Genomic DNA, 17,369 nt, shown 5'->3' on the forward strand with positions numbered 1-17,369 from the left:
CTGAAGTGCCAGCCTCATCAGCCCTGTGAAGGCCTCATCGACACGACAGCCATCGGCACTGATCCTAAATAAACTCGCCTCTATACCGGCCTGATGACTCCAACTTCCAACCAGATGGAACTGGATAATATTCTGAATGTTTTGATGCCTGAGATCTGCCTGAATCATAATCACACACTGTTCGCTCGTTGGCCAGTTCTGGCCCCCGACTGAGCCTGGTTTCTTCCAAGGATTTTTTCTCCATTCTGTCACCTTGATTGAGTTTTGGTTCCTTGCCACTGTTGCCTTGGCTTTTGGCTTACTTAGTTGGGGACATTTAATATTCAACAATATTATTGATCTGCCTTACTTAAGGTGGACGATGACGCAATTTTCTTCTAGAAACAAACTTTGTTGTATTATTTTCATGTTATCACTGTGAAGCTGCTTTGATACAATCTGTATTGTAAAAAGCGCTATATAAATAAAGGTGACTTGACTTGACTTGACATAGACATACAGTAAACAACATTAAAAGCTTGATTTTCACCACAGGGGGACTTTAACACAACAGGTGTTGGAATTAAAAATTCCAGTAGGGTGCTTTGAGTATGGTAAATTGACATGCAGTTATATACTGTAATACCAATAGAGGGGGGCAGAGAACACAGAATAAAGTCATAGACGAGCATTTTCCTAGAACGAGAGAGGAATAATTCAGACTTCTTGTGAGCATCTTGCTGTTCTCCTTTGCTTTTCTTCCTTATATCAGCAGCTAAGGAAGCAGCTAATATGTTTCAATAACAGAACAACTTATTCCCTCTGGCTTGAGGTATTCCTGTCTCAGGACTTATTGTGCCTTTCATATCTGCCTTTCAGGAACTTTTAATCAGCAGATTAAAGCCAATACTCAGTAACACATCACGTAAATATTTTATTAAAAATAGCTCTTGTATAGTTTAAAGTAGGAATAATATTCTCAGAATACATCAGTTAATTGAATGATACATTAAAATGTTAAAATTCACACCCACACCATTGCTATTGTCCTTGGCAAATCTCATAATTCATACATCTGATACAGGATTATTCTCAAAAACATGCTATGGTCTGGAGTGAATTCTGTTCCATCTGCTGCTGCGATCCATTTATAGTACAGACACTCGCCCACCCAAACTTCACAAGCAATGCCAAGAACAATATGATAGACAAGAAAATCAAACTACACATCATTTGTGGTGTCATTAATCTGTGTGGTGACATAGAGTCTTTTTTTACCTGGCAGTATAAGAACAATCGTCTCTTGTGGATTATTACAACATCTAATCTAATAGAATTCATTGCTCCACACCAAAGCTCCTAATTTGTGTTAAGCATTTAAGAAACATCAACAGCCCGTTTACTCTCTACCTCATGGATATTTTAGACCCGTCCCTGGAGACGGAGTTCAGAGTGTTCTTTTTTTTTTTCCTGGTCAGGAAATTCATTATTCAAGGTGTATAAACCCCCCATCTGCTGCCTGTCTGGCTTAAACGCTGTCCATCTGAGCCAGTGGAAATGTTTGACTCCATCACCTCACTGTAGCAGTGCCACAAACAACACACACGTTCATAAATTCAACATCACCTGTTGCTGATCTGATATTTGTAATGTCATGCCATGTAGTACCATGGTTTTTGAATAGGAATCGAGATAATGCCATGTTTTGTTTTGATAATTTAACATTTTAATACTGTAGTTTTTGATATGTATGATGATAATGCCATGCTTTTTTAAATGTACCAAGCTAATACCACAATTTCTGTACTATCATAGTATTATCGTCTGATTCTTTAATGTACTGTAATGTAATGGTTAACAAAATCCATCTTCAATTTAAAATAGTATGCACATAGTTGGTGAAAAATGTTTGTTGTTTTTGGATTTGGCTTTTTTTTAAGCATCAATATCAGCATATAAACTCCTGACTCACCTGGGCACGAACGTCCACTCAGAAAAGACCAGTTTCTCAGTGAGAGGTTTCTGCTTACAGCAGGAGATATCGATGAGGCCAGCCTGAGCTCCAGAGGAGAACAGGACAGAACAGAAGGAACTCCTCGCTGTGTGGCGACATTGACAAGCAGGGGGCAAATGCAAAAGTACAGCTGTTCCTAGTGGACAACATGTTTTCAAAGACTCCCAGACATTGTATGTGTGAACAGGGGTCAATGACCGGTCATGGCATCCCAAAAGGCCATTTCTATCCTTCCAAAGCTTATGCCACCCAATTACGGATACCAGTCAGCAATTTGCATGTGTACATTTGAAATGCCTGTCTATTTCCATCCGATGCAAGGATTCTGAAAGCAGATTCGCAGTTCCCAAGAGTATAGTGTGTGGAGGTTTCCACTTCACTGGCTTTTGAGCACACGGTTCTAACTGTTGCCACATCCACAGGCTGACAACTCAGCTCTTGTCACAGGATTGGATGCATGTCATTTCAGCCTAATACCCATGTCAAATGAGTTAGCTGAGGCACAGAGGTCAACAGCGGTGATAAGTCGGGACGAATCGTGATGGATCATTGCCAATGTGAAGCATCTGGAGATTTTTTGGGTGAAGGGATAAGGCACAGGTGTTCATTAGCAAGTCAGAAGCATTTGATGTTGTCTAATGAAGGCAAATAACTTTCACTTTGCTCATTTTCTTAAAGTTGTGACAGGAATACATTAGCACAACATTTACAAATTCCATTGGCAAAACTGTGGCTATCAACTGGCTTATTTTAACCTTTATCAAGACAAAAATAACAAAAAATGACAAAAGCACAAGCTTAACTTAAATTAAAAGCTAATCACAATTACGACAGCATATTGTATGTGATTTTTGTGTGATTTGGGCTAAGAAAGGATGCTTTCATGAGAAATGCTAAGCTGTTGTAGCGATTAGCTTATTCTGAAATGCTACAAACATCATATTTCTGCTTCATCATATGACCAAAATCCCCATTAGCAGATCGCAATCATAAGTTATTACAAACACTCGATGATGGTTTAAAGTGAGTTATGAGTAAAAGCATAGCATTAATCCCAGGAATTGTCATGGGATTAGCTTGATGCTAATTGTAGCTATAATCCACCTGTTACCAGACACGATTATATTTCATTATGTATGTTGTCACACGAATTCACATGTGTTGATTTCTAGAAAGTATTTTGAAAATGGTGGGTATGTATATCTGGATCAAAGTGGATGGGAAAGTTATATTATGCAGTAACACGATTTCAGTAATAATATTAGTTACCTGGGCAGTAATGCATTACTAGTGATGCAATACAGTAATACAATGACTTTTTGCAGTAACTAGTAGTGTAACTATTTAAGAGTTCAGTAATATTAGTTACCATCCAAAAAATAGCTGGTTACAACATAACTTTTGTTGCTGCAACCCCTAGTGACTTGAAATCAAACAATCCAATCATTCCTAGATCACCATGCAAGAACACTGTTGTCAAATGTAAGTTGTGGCATTACTGCAAAAAGTAATAACATTACTGTAACACGTTACTAACGCATTACTGCCCAACACTGAAAATAACACTGGTTGGATTGGACTGGTTGGATTGAGCAAAAATGATTAGTTAATTGCAGGAAATCGCTTGCAAACACTGCTAATGAGCAAAGGGCAGGAGGCCTGAAACATCTCTGTCATGGCAGTGTGCCATCCTTTATTCCCTAATCTTCATTCAAACAACTGTCACACTGAAGGCCGCGAAACTCCATAATCAGGCTGCGTGAATTACCGTGAAATTTCATTTGTGACATTCTGTCAGTTCAATTGTTTTTAACGGAGTTGATGGCACATCTAAACGGATCTGCTTAGGAAAAATAGTGAAATAACATTCTGCTAGGGTGTTGCATGAAGAAACAGTGTGGATGTGTAAGTCAGCGGTCTGAAAATGAGAGCTGTTATTCACTGTTACTTTTTTCTCTGTCTTCAAGGAGCATGTTCACTCCTTTTTGAGCATACAGGAAGACGATAAGACAACAGACGGCAATAGAACAGGAAATGAGTCAAAACAACATCATCTGTGTTTGATATAATCTGTGTTGATGGTGAAACTGATTTGTTGATCGGCAAGGGAGAAGTGTAATCGTATTTCACTGCTCCTTTTTTAGCATCCCATTTATCGTTCCCTTCACAAACCAGGATCATAAAAACAACCTTATCTACTATATCGACATCGCACGTCTAAATTATTTTGCCGTATTAAGTAGATATCAATTACGGCAGTATGAGTCGCTGGTAGAGTTAGAATAAGTGGTGAAAATTAATTTCAAATTAAATCAGCTAAATAGTGATTAAAACAGTGACTGAATACAGTTTAAAAACGTCCACATTTAATGAAAAATCTCAATACAGTTTACAAGAAACATTCAGCAAAAATGTAACAATTGCAAAAACTGAGAACAACTTTTCAATGAAAACATTGCAGACGGTTAAATATAATAAAAGAAGTGCACAACGTTATTTACATCATGTCAAATACAGATTCTTCAGAGGCATACTGTCCTCCACAATAAACAACGGAAACCCTCCTTCAATATTTCGTTTAGACAACACACAATTCCTTTCTGCCAGGTCTAATTAAAGCTCCATCTTTTCTTCTTCCTCTGACAGTCTGATAATGATGCTGAATGCCCCTGCCCATGGCATCTGTGTCACTTTAGATGAACGCAAGCTCGCACGTGGTGTCCCGGGGACCTTTCGCTCTCCAGGCCCGGCTGTAAGAGATCCGATCTCCTCTCCAAGCCATTGTGCAGTCTGTGGACCGCACTTCCCAGAATCTGTTTGCGACAATAACGCAGAACGCAGCTCGCACTGAAATGTCACTTTCAAACTCGCTGTGTTTTGTCAGCTCGCTTGACCTAAATCTGCGTCCAACTGTCTGCTGGATTAATTATCTGTTTTTCAGTTGAATGAAAAGAGCACAGGCAGCAGGATTCATTGCAGTGAACAATTCCCCAACCCCCATGACAATGTGAGGCAGAGCAACACAAAAGTGAAATAATCAGAAACGCCGTCAACACCTTCCATTGAAATGACTGATCAGTGGGATACGAAATAAAAGAGTTTGCGAAGTAATAACAGTGAGTCGCGTTTGGTTTATCGCTGGATCTTTTTGTAGGCCAACTAAATATTTATGCCACATACTCATTTCATTCATAAGACTTTACTGAATCTCCTCGCATAATAACGAAGAAATGAATTACATTCACATGCTAGAATATATATATCCTGGAAAAAGTATAATCTTATATCTGAGAGAGCTCATACTGTGGCTTTTCTCCAGAAGGTATAAAAAAAAAGCCCAGGGTTCGTATAATGACAAAATGGCATTATGTAACGCTGCAGACACAAGAACCGTTCAATATCAGAGCAAGAATTTTTGCTTTTTCTTACAATCACCACTTTTTGTTTGAGTGAACGACTGTCTTTTCAGTGTAGGTCAGTGTCTGTGTGTATCTGAAGAAAGACATATTCTCCTGAAATAAGTCCGAGGCTAATCTGGACGCCTCCAGCGGTAATGTCCTCTTTGTGAAAACCTCACATTTGAGTTTGGTATAGAGGTGACCCACTTCTTGAAATCATCCAAGACCAATGTTCTTGGGGTGGCGGCTGTGTGTTCATGTGTTGATAGCATGGCACAGCGTCTCCATGAGTCTAAGAAATTTCCTGTGGGTCTTAAGTTGCATTTACATAACACTTTTATATAATCTGACCCTAACGCTATGAAAGTGTTTACAAAAAAACAATATATATTGTGATCAGAATGATAGTTTTTAATGCACCAATGCTCTCACTCACAGAGGTTTGGTTTAACGTTATTTTGGTAGGCAAGCAAGATTTTGCATTGAACTGACAACACACTCATGCCTCATGGAGATGCTGAATCCTCATCATGTCTCCTGCATGTCAATATCATGCTTCAGAAAGCCTCGTCCTCTTCAGCGTAAAGCTTTTGAAATAGAAAACGAGTTGTTAGCCGAGGGGCAGTGAACTAAGAGCATGATTCATATAGCGCCGCTTCTGTTCTTGGGATGTCTCACACCACGGTGGTCTCAGTCTGTAGGAAAGACTGGGCTCTGGAGTTACGATGGAATTGGGCCATGTTTTCCGTGCCATTTCTGGATATGGACGAACTGTGCAGACGGTAGTCACGGCCGATGTAACGCTTTAAACGCAAACTCCGCCACTTTCTCTTGAGTTCGCTCTGGACCTGCAGAGCAGTCAAATATAAAAGCCATTATCATTAGCACAGCGTGGTAAGTCAACATGAAATCAAAATTGAACCAATTTATGTACTCAATACACATTCCTTGATTCCTTGAATTTATTCATCACAATGTAATTACTTGCTGCTATACCTTTGAAAAAACTGTCACCAATACCTCTTATTTTTTAAGCCCTCACTTCTAACAACATAATTTAGACAACTTTTCATGATTTAATCAATCCCAAATTGATAATATAGGGTCCAGCTTGCATTTTTTCAAAGATTATCCTCTTTATGTCAGACATTTATTACATAATTGGCTGGTTTCACAGACACTGCTTAAGCTAGTCCCAGACTAAAATGCATGTTTGAGCTGTTTTAACTGTAAGCAACTTGCACTGACATTAGGGGTGGAACGGTACACAGAAGTCACGGTTCGGTTCATACCTCGGTTCAGACATCATGGTTCGGTATGAGTTCAGTACAATGGAGGGAAAAGCAAAACAAAAATGCAGAAGGCTTGTGCATGTCTCAGGCTGTACCACCAAAGGAAAATAAATTACTTGTAACCTTTTATTAATAAAGTAAAGGCATAGAACCAGTTTATTTGTAGTGCACTGACAATAGTTTTATATAATTAGTTTATTAATTAAATTAATAAAAAGACAAAAAGACCTTGTTTGGTAATTGTACCTGAATGAATTGAAAATTAATTTGCTACATTTCAGGGTAATATATTTGTTTTCCTTAAAATTGTTACTAACAGTAACTTAAACTGTTTGCAGTTTGAATGATGTCCTGTATAAACAAAATGACGGAGTATGTTTTTATGTTTCCACTGTTCGATCGCGCCCACGCCTCTCACACACACACACACACACACACACACACACAAATATAAGTAAACACTTTGCAACTTTTCGATTGCGCCAGCGCCTCTCTCTTGCTCTCTCACACACACACAACATATTCCAGCATTGCATTGCAATATTTACATCGAAGCCTGCTTCAGAGATAAGGCGGGGCTACAGATTAGGTGTCCCTAAAGAACCCGCGTATCTAACAGTAGCTCCGCATTACATTAATTAATTTGCACGCAAGTTTTATTTATTTTTATACCGTGTATTCTCCGTGTAAATTTATGCACCGAACCGTGACGCCCGTATCGTTTCGGTTCAAAACGAATACATGTACCGTTCCACCCCTAACTGACATATATTAAAATAACCTAAGCCCTGTCTGTGAAACGGACACCTATGTGTTGTGAATGTTTCATATTGACTTTAACTAGGAAGGAATACTACGGCTCTGTTCCAAAACCTAGTGAGCTGCCTGAGGAGCAGAGCTTAAGGCATCATAGGCACGGAAATGAAGGGTGCTGTGACTTAATCATATTGCTTTTTAAGATACTTTGTTTTGACCAAATTCAAAGGCAAAAGCCAATTCTAGAATGAAAAATGGTGTCCAAGGTGAGAGAAATGTTGATTGTAAATAAAGAATGTTTCATTTGATATAAAAAAGCATTGCTAAAAACGTTCAGTGTAATTAAAATGTATTTATTTATCCCAATAATGTGTGTGTGCTATGCATTTGAATGCTTATTAGAATATATTGCTTATCTTAGCTACATGCGAACATCAAAGTCTAGAGCTATTTGTGTTGCTGCTTATGTAAAGTGTTCCAAGTCGCTCACTTCTAGGTTTTGGAAAAGAACCGAAGTGAGATATGTCGATAAGATTGATAAGATTGCACACTGACCTCACTATTCAAAAAACAATACAAAATCGCAACCACCAAGCCCTGTGAAAGGAACATAGAGAGTTAATGTGGTAAAACATTAATAAAGCATCATATCCCGTTTTTGAAAGAAGCATTAATAAAGTAGACCAGTTTTCTACTTTATTATATACTTTATAATATAACTTATCCCTGTGATGGCAAAGCTGAATTTCCAGTCGCAAGAAACATATTTTATTATTATGAATAGAAAGTTCAAAAGAATAGCCTGTATTTGAAATAGAAATCTTTTGTAACATTATAAATGTCTTTACTGTTAATTTTGATCAATTTAAATTGAACACTCAGGCATATTCCTCACCTGAAATGATCCCAGGCCAAGGTCAAAGAATATTTTGTAGTTTTCCATCTCTCCATTTTCTTCTATGATGTAAACGAAAACAACATAGTTGATGCCGAAGAGAGGGATCAAGAGAAGTGTGGATTTGGCCAACCTCCTGAAAACAGAAAGTAACAGGATTTGGACGGAGTGATAAGGACCCCTGTTATGATAGCATGGCAATTTTTGTCAAATCGAGAGTTATTACCAAGCAAACAATGGAGAGCTCCAAACTGAAATCTTTAGAAGAACAAAAAGGGAAAAGTGCATCTGGGAGAACCATCAAATAGACAACAGCCTCTCATGCATTAGCGACAGGGCATTCAAACACAGAACGTGCCACTCTCAGCAGAACAAAAACTCAGATTGCAAAAATCGCGACATAAATATTTCACCCCCATTTCAATGCAAATATATTTAGCACTGCACAAGAGATAGTGGAAGCCTTGGATAAAAATGGAAAGCAGTCATCCATTTCCATCTATTTTTCAGAGATTCATGCTAGAATGCAACTCCTGGTAAATGTAAAAGGGAGATCTCAGCTATGACCTGAATAGCACATAAGAGGATTCAAACATGGTGGCTGATGCCATGTTTGCAAAATAGAGTATTAGTTGGCATCCATTTGCAATACCTGTACTGAGACTGATCGTTTCCACCAACATCAGGACACCTAAGTTTCTGGACCAGGATTCGAATGATGCTGATGAACAGAATAAAGTTGAACTGTAGAACACAGAAAGGAAGAGAACAAGATTTTATATCATTCCTCTTTTATACAATGACATTCTCCAGACTAAACATTACCACTGAATCCTGTTCACTGGATCTGACACAAGAAGATCTCAAAACATTCTGTAAGACTTGAACCAGATTACAGGATTATTGCACACACTGTAACACGTGAAAACGTGCAGTTGCTGCCTTAAAGGAACAGTTTTTCAAAATTATTCTGCCACCATTTACTCATTCTCAAGCCGTTCTAATCCTATATGACTTTCTTTCTTCTGTGTAAAAAAAATGCCTCAGTGCTCCAGTGTTGACCCCATTGACAAAAATATATTTTTATTTCTTATCCACAGTAGTCAGACAGGTTTGGAATGACATGAGGGTGGGAAAATGATGACAGAACTATCAATTTTGGCTGAACTGTCCCTTTAAGGAGTTGATCTGGCCTTTAAAATAACACTACAAAAATAATATCATGTGTTTGATTCTTAAAGACAACACTGAAAGCACCAAAAAAAAATGGGATTTGGTCTGCCAAATGCATAACTTCAAATGTAAAATGATCATCTCCAATTTCCATCTTGCTTAAATCCATCAGACAGATAGTAAAAACAAAAGAGGGCACCTGTTTCTGTTCCTCATAATTAATCCCGCCATAAAAACCCAAACCAAAACAAACAGAACATCTTGGCCAAAGCTTCATCGACCAGTGGTATTCTGGGTAAGAGAGACGTAGATCCATGGTAGATGGTGCTCTGTGAGAGCTATCTAAACACATGAATTACCAGAACCGAGTGTGTTTGCCAGAAAAACATATGACGCTTTTTATAATTATTGCATTCCTAGGCTCCAGAGGGCTGAGGAACATTTTGACCTGGATGCATTCGGGCAAAGCTGTCCAAAGACATTTGATCTTTTGCAGGTGAGTGTTTACAAAATGGAAATGGCACAGCGGACACAAGAGAGAGCCCTGGCACGTGTGCTGAGAGAGGCACTTGTGACAGCATGTTTGCTCGCTCTTCCTGACATGCCTGCACTCACGTCTCATCCAGGACATGGAAACTGTTCGTGAGACTCAGCACATCCCAGTGTCTGCTTTGCTGGCAGAATCCCTCCCTGCCTGACATAATGCATACAGTATGAGGCTGGTCTCAGTGTGTTTATAAGTACTGGTGTGAGGTTATACTCACAATGACAGATGCCATAATTGGCCAGTTGATCACCCGCCAGGGAATCGGAGCATCATTTCTCTCCCAGCATCTATTAAGAGAAGACATCAAAGAGTTACAAGTGCTTTCATAACAGGAGTAGCAAATGGGAATGCGTTTCATCTTCTTTTGCCTCATTTTACAGTTTTTCTCAGTCGCTTTGGTGCATTTCTCACATCACTATTTACATTTGCACAACAGTTAATGCAGTTCTCAAAACAATTAGTACAAACTGCAAAACCTAGTTGATAACCTGCAAAAGCGTGTCACTTGCTCAAAATGGAGAGCTCATTCCTCAAAAGCAAGTATTCATGTCAGTGAAAGTGTCAGTTTCATCAAGATGAAAAGTCCTGACACCATTGGTTATGAACAAGATAGTCAAATGGCTTTGTCATGTTTTTATTATGACAGTTTACTCTGTAAATGTTTTCCAATGCAAAAAAGTCAGATCTTGGCGACACTACCTGAAAATGCTCGAGACAGCACTATATACTATTTGCACAGCCATTTGAAAAATACAGTAAAGTTACACATTACTGTATTTAGTGAGGTAACTGAGTACAAGACACTGAATATGTATGTTTCACATTTTTGCTGCATATGCTCTTTGCAATTCTAATTTGTTCACCGCATTGTGCAAAAGAAAAAATACACCCTTATTTACAACAAACATAAACTCCCTTTGGGTAGAGCTGTACACAACTGTACACAATACTGCAGTACATACTGGAACTGAACATACAACATACATAGTACTGTAATCATTCATGCACATCCAGACGTTCCTCATCAGTGAAAGCTGAGATTCACCTGAGAGAAATTGTTCAATTTAGGGACATTTTCAAAAAAAAAAATATTTAAAAAAATGTGTACAATTTGCTTGACAGATTTTGACACCTAGTTCAACATTTTTGTATGTAATGACTCAAGCAATGAAATGAGAACTATTAGTTTTATATGGAATGACTATTCAGCATTCACAAGTATAGTTCATTTTGACTGACATGGCATAAGCAAATGATAATGTTATAAAACAGCTCAGAGTTGTATGAAAGCAATTGATGCATGTCCAAAAGCATTTGCAATTTGTTGGAAGGAATGAGAAACTGCTGCTATGATGTGCACAAATGACTAAATGTTGTGGAGGTTGAACTAACTGTTGTGCAAATGTAAATAGTGATGTGAGAAATGCACCAAAGCGACTGAGAAAAACTGTAATCTCTCAGGTTTAAATATCCGCTATTAAGAGTCTCATGTGAGTTCTGTCACCGTCTGATTATGCTGTGCTCAACTGCTCACCCTGTGTCCTCGAGGTAAATCCTACACACAATCCATGGAATCACAAACACGGTGGGGAATCCTGGGGGAAGGAGAGGGAATGATAAAATATCAAGAGACTTTGTGCTGACATTCCTTTGTGTAATCAATGTAAATATAGGCTACAGAGAGAGAGAGAGAGAGAGAGAGAGAGAGAGAGAGAGAGAGAGAGAGAGACAGATAGATAGATAGATATAGATCGACAGATAGATAGATAGACGGAAAGACAGACAGACAGGCAGATAATGTGACAGACAGACAGACAGACAGACAGACAGACAGACAGACAGACAGATAGATAGATAGATAGATAGATAGATAGATAGATAGATAGATAGATAGATAGATAGATAGATAGATAGATAGATAGATAGATAGATAGATAGATAGATAGATAGATAGATAGATAGATAGATAGATAGATAGATGGAAAGACATACAGACAGGCAGATAATGTGACAGACAGACAGACAGATAGACAGATAGATAGATAGATAGATAGATAGATAGATAGATAGATAGATAGATAGATAGATAGATAGATAGATAGATAGATAGATAGATAGATAGGTAGATAGATAGATAGATAGATAGATAGATAGATAGATAGATAGATAGATGAAAAGACCGACAGACAGACGGAAAGACAGACAAACAGACAGGCAGATAACGAGACAGACAGACAAACAGACAGATAATGTGATGTTAGAAAACAGCATCTCTGCTCGGACACCTGCTGAAAAATCTGTTAGTTGAGTTTCCTGTTGGGAGGTGGGCCACTATCTCTAGACAGAAGAAGAGCTGGAGCGGAAATGCTGGTAAACAGAACATGATTAAAGAGGCCATGTTAGTCGTCACTGTCATGATGAAAGAGAAGCTTAATGAGGTGTTGATATGATGAGTCTAGCAAGCCACGCCCAAGCCTGTCCTCTAGAAGTGAATGAAGATCCTGCTCTCCTTTCTCTCGTCTGGAAACTCCAGAGACGCAACAAACTACAAAGACATACTAATACATAATGCAAGACAAACAGCCTGAACAAGACACGTCATGTTGTTCCCTTCACTGTTTTTCCTCTGAGTAGTGGGCGACATCTATTCAGAAGTGTTTGAATGAATTAAGGAAGAGACATTCAGTGCTACACCGTGAAGAGGTGTGTGCTCTCAAATGATTTTCTATGCACGCATCTGTTCATGTCAGACAGGATGAAAGCAAACGCATTAAATGCAGTGGGAAGTGGAACTTTTCTAGGCTTCAGACTCAAATGATCCTTTATTTACTCAAATACCTGCTTGAGAACTGACATGAATAGCATTAAAAGACTGAAAAGTAATTTTGAATTTATTCTAAAGGTTAACAAATGATTTTGGAAAAAGGAAAAAGCTCATCAAGGTCAGTGTCAGTGTTTCTAATGAAGACTCACCCCATCCAATGAGGAGATAGATGATGAAGTGTCTGTTCTCTGAGAAGATGACCATCAGTAGGGTATGTAGGTACAGACCTTCCACCAGCAACCAGTAGAAGTTTGCCATGATGAAGTAGTTGAAGATGATCAGGCTGGCCTTGCAACCAATCTAAACACAAGCACAGAGAACTGCATTGTGTACTACATATCTCTGAAGCAAACCTGTGTAAAGATTTGGGTTTTTAGGGTCTGCAGTGACAGAAATAGCCACCTTTTAAAACTGATGAAGCATAAAATGTGTTTAGTTGACTATGCATGTTTTGGCTTAGCTCAGTTCAGACCCTTAAAGGTGAAGTGTGTAATTTTTTCGATGTTAAAATACTGTCTCATATCTCAGTTTAATGTGCTCAGACAGCTGAAAGTAAACCATTTGTAAGGTTGGCTTCCTGAAAAGTATTAGCCCTTTCAAACATTGCAATGTTTGTTTGATCTGTCTGGTATGCCAACTTCTGGTTTAATGCTTTGAGATTGAGGTTGGGATTATGGGGTGATGTGGTGTTGGGAAACAATTAGTATTTTTAGTTGTTTAGTGTCACTAGTTGTGCAGAAATTACACAGTACTCTTCAAAAGTTTGGGGCTGGTAAGATTTTTGTGAATTCGTGAAACGGTGACGTCATGCACATGCATACTACGTGTTCAGTCTATAGGCACGTAGTGCTTCTTTTCAAAGTGACATCGCCAACTACTGGCCTGGAATGCATAATACAGCGTTTTTAGTCGTTTACGCGGATCTATGTGAATGGGGATCATTTTGACAACGTTGTCGCCTGTACGTGAAAAAAGCAAAGGAAAAACTTTTCCGTTTTTGGTATATTGTTGTCTTGTAAACGTACCCTTAATTACACGAATTTCCTTGTGGAACTTCTATATGGATGGAGACACTCACCAGTGATGGCTGCTTTGTACATTCTACGTTCTCGTGGGAAAACAGAATGGCATCTTTGACCAGCACAGCGATGGCCCTCAGTATGAAGGAGAAGAACAGGTTCAGATGGATGTAGTTCCTGGTGCAGTGGAGTTTTCTGTTGGAGCATGACAGTGCTGTAAATAAGCATGGCCTCTTTCTATTTTAACTGTGCTTATGGTTAGTTTGTGAGAAAAAATGCAAAGACGTCTTAAGCACTGTTCCATTCATCACATCTCCAGACAACTTCTTAAATTAATAACTTCATTTCAGCAAGATAATCACTATCGGGTTAAAGTCGTGCGCCAAGCATAATGTTTATCCTCAATGTCAAAAAGTTACAAATATAGTCGTTCAGAAGCCTGCCAAATGATTACAATTAATATAAGGCAGGCTCATCCATCCATACAAAGTGTGCTGTAATATAAAGCAGACTCAACTACTGGAACTATTTAAGACTCTGTTTCAAACCTGAACAGACAGAGGATGGTGCTGCCGGTGATAAGTGCGATGAGAGAGAGGCTGTGTCCGAGTGTGTAAAGGGCCTTCATCACCGTGTAGAAAACAAGCTGGACAGAGAGAGAAACAGAGTATGAGAAACACTTGTATTTGCAATATTTTATTTTCAGTTGATTAAGAAATACAATTCAACTATTCACTCCAAGGCATGTACCATTATGCATTTGTCTGAAAAAAAGGACAACTGTTATTGATTCAAGTGGATTTTAAGTGCTTTTAAATGATTTCAAATAACTTTTTATCTTTGAAAATAAAGTTGCCTGATTATTGTAGGCAAAAAAAAAAAGATGATTTTAGGTTGGCCTACTGTAAAAGTATGTCTACATTTGTCTAGTTCATGTTGCACAATTTCCAGAACATTTAAATTCTGTCATCACCCACCTACGCTCATGATGCATAAAAATCATTATTTTGTTCCCAGTAGTGCAAAATGTCAAAGCTGCCATTCCCACATAACAGAAATGCATGATTTACACTGGCTGTCCAGTTGCAGTTTCACTTGGTTTATTAAAAGGGTATTCTGTATGATCATTTTACTTAAGCCGGGTTCAGACTGTATGATTTTGGCCACGGTTTGTGTGTCTGAGACAAATTTTGCAAATCCTAAAAGATTCCTCTGATCCTATGCTAAAATCTGAAGTCTTTGAATGTTAGTTTGACATATTCACCGACAGCCGATTAATGACCGTTGCGATCAAAGTTGACCTCTGACAAAATTCTGGCAGAGTCAGAAGATTTGACTCAGTCCTGCAGTGTGACTTCTCCTACGATGACTGTCAAATTGTTTTTCAAGACAAGCCACGACCAAAATTAATGTTAGAGATTTCTTTGTAGCCACCATTTCTATCCTTCGTGTAATGCAACTCACTGTCACCGAACATGTCATTGATTGATGATGTAAAACTCCGGCTGAGTTTTCTTGTGTGCATCCGTTTTTAACGTGTCTTGACTGTCGTACAGTCTGACATTAATGACAACTGATATCGTACAGTGTGACATGGCTTACAGCGGGGATCATGTTCGTACAGTCTGACTAGGAACAATAAAAGGACTATTATAAATCGCACAGTGAGCACCCGGCTTTACATGAAAAAATTAAAATCTAAAATGAATATATTGAAATAATATTGGGCAACATGAACAATTTCAAGTTAAGCACAATCTGTAACCCAGACTATCCCATTTTACACGGTGAACCAGATTTCACCAAGTGCAACATGTTCCTGGATCAACATCTTTGTTGATTCTGAAACAACATTCCAATCAACCAATGTTTATGTCACATTCAGGCCTACAACCAGGGTTAGGTGCTTCTACATCAGTGTTATTCCCCTGTTATTTTCCTCTGATTTTAGGGATAGGTTATGGGTAGGGTTAGTGTTAGGGATATGATTAGGACAAAATTTTCAGACAGGAATGTCTGAAATACACTTTAAGATGAACAAATACGCTTTTGTAAAATAACATCACATAACAAGGATGACAGGGTGAATAATAACCATGGAAATGGCTTGTTGGACAGGCAGCTGCTTGGCGGTGGAAGAGTGTGATGAAGCTCAGACAGATTCATCCCCCATAAACAGCATTCTTTCAGTCTGACTTACTACATGGCACACTGGAGCCAGAGCACCCACTCATCAACATTAACAGCACCAGGAACATTCCTCCTGCACTACTTTAAACATAAAGCTGAAAGAAATATTCAGCGAAATTCTCAAAAATTCACTGTCAGATGGTTAAGAATGTTTTTGTCTGTGTGCGCGTTTTTGCTTTGGTTTCAGAGCAGTGATACATTCGTGACTGTATGACATTTAATTACAAAAATAAAAATGTATTTGTAGTATATATTTTGTGTATTTGATAGTTCGTAGTTAGCATTTTATGTGTCATAAATAAAAAGTTTGCACTCTTTGAATAATTTGACAAAATTATTGGAAAAGACAAAAATGTTCTGTTTACAAATAATATTTTGATCTTTCTTGATTTTATTAACGTCATAATTGGGCAAAGTAAACCAGTTTAATGATTGGCAGACAAATAATTATTAGGAGTTGGAAGTCGGAGGAGGCCCCTTCTTATCAGGAATGGATAACAGAACTAGGTAGAGTGTCCGCATTTGAAAAAAATGTCTTATAAACAGACTGATAAAGTAAATCTATACTATAACAAATGGTCCAGATACTTAACTTATTTGGAAAAGGGGCAGTAATAATTGTATAGGAATCATGCTCACACTCGAAAGTGTAATTGTGATGGTATGTATGTATGTATGCTATTATTTTCTTTGTCCTCACTATTGTATGCCGGAAGTTATCTTAATTGTACTTAATTGTATAGTCAAGTTGTGACCAAGTCGGGGGGAGGGGGTTGGGGGTTATCGGAGTAAAAATGTTGATTCTGTACAGATGTATTGTGATGTATTCTGTAAAGTTTCTGAGAATCAACAAAAAAAACTGTTAATCTAAAAAATATATAATTTATTCCTGCACTCAAAAAAATAAGCTGTTGAAGGAACTTAATTAAATTAAGGAAAACTTTTCCACGAAAATGAATTACATTTTTCCAACAAAATCTAATTTGTTTGAAATGATTTGTTGTAATCTTGTTGTATGAACTTAAATTCATTTAGTTATTCCTGCTAGATAAAGTTTTGTCAGGTTGACTACATTTAATTTTTGCCCTGCCCAAAATCACCAACATTATAATTTTAGCTAATTTGACTCTACAGTTATTTCCAATGATACACTGAAAAAAATGATTTATTGACTTAGTAGAATTTACTAAAAAAAATTATGTTAATTGGTTCCACATAATTCATTTTAGCTACATTTAAACAAATGCATTACGTTGAACTAAGTTCAACTTGATGCATTTGT

At 37.9% G+C, this 17,369-nt stretch overlaps 1 protein-coding gene across 1 annotated transcript in view; it reads right to left on the reverse strand.

The window, feature by feature from the left end:
* Window positions 1–4,344: 4,344 nt before the first annotated feature.
* Window positions 4,345–17,369, reverse strand: part of vipr2 (vasoactive intestinal peptide receptor 2) — a 33,919-nt gene continuing 20,894 nt past the window's right edge. The window contains exons 5-13 of the mRNA XM_084398137.1: window positions 14,446–14,543; window positions 13,957–14,092; window positions 13,028–13,178; window positions 11,589–11,649; window positions 10,272–10,341; window positions 8,987–9,078; window positions 8,335–8,470; window positions 7,995–8,036; window positions 4,345–6,239 (exon numbers count right to left, since the gene is read on the reverse strand). Coding sequence (XP_084254263.1) covers window positions 6,066–6,239; window positions 7,995–8,036; window positions 8,335–8,470; window positions 8,987–9,078; window positions 10,272–10,341; window positions 11,589–11,649; window positions 13,028–13,178; window positions 13,957–14,092; window positions 14,446–14,543 — 960 coding nt within the window. The 3' untranslated portion in view covers window positions 4,345–6,065. The remainder of the gene's footprint in view (window positions 6,240–7,994; window positions 8,037–8,334; window positions 8,471–8,986; window positions 9,079–10,271; window positions 10,342–11,588; window positions 11,650–13,027; window positions 13,179–13,956; window positions 14,093–14,445; window positions 14,544–17,369) is intronic.

The sequence above is a fragment of the Rutilus rutilus genome (genome assembly GCF_951802725.1).
Source record: "Rutilus rutilus genome assembly, chromosome: 24".
Lineage (NCBI taxonomy): Eukaryota > Metazoa > Chordata > Actinopteri > Cypriniformes > Leuciscidae > Rutilus > Rutilus rutilus.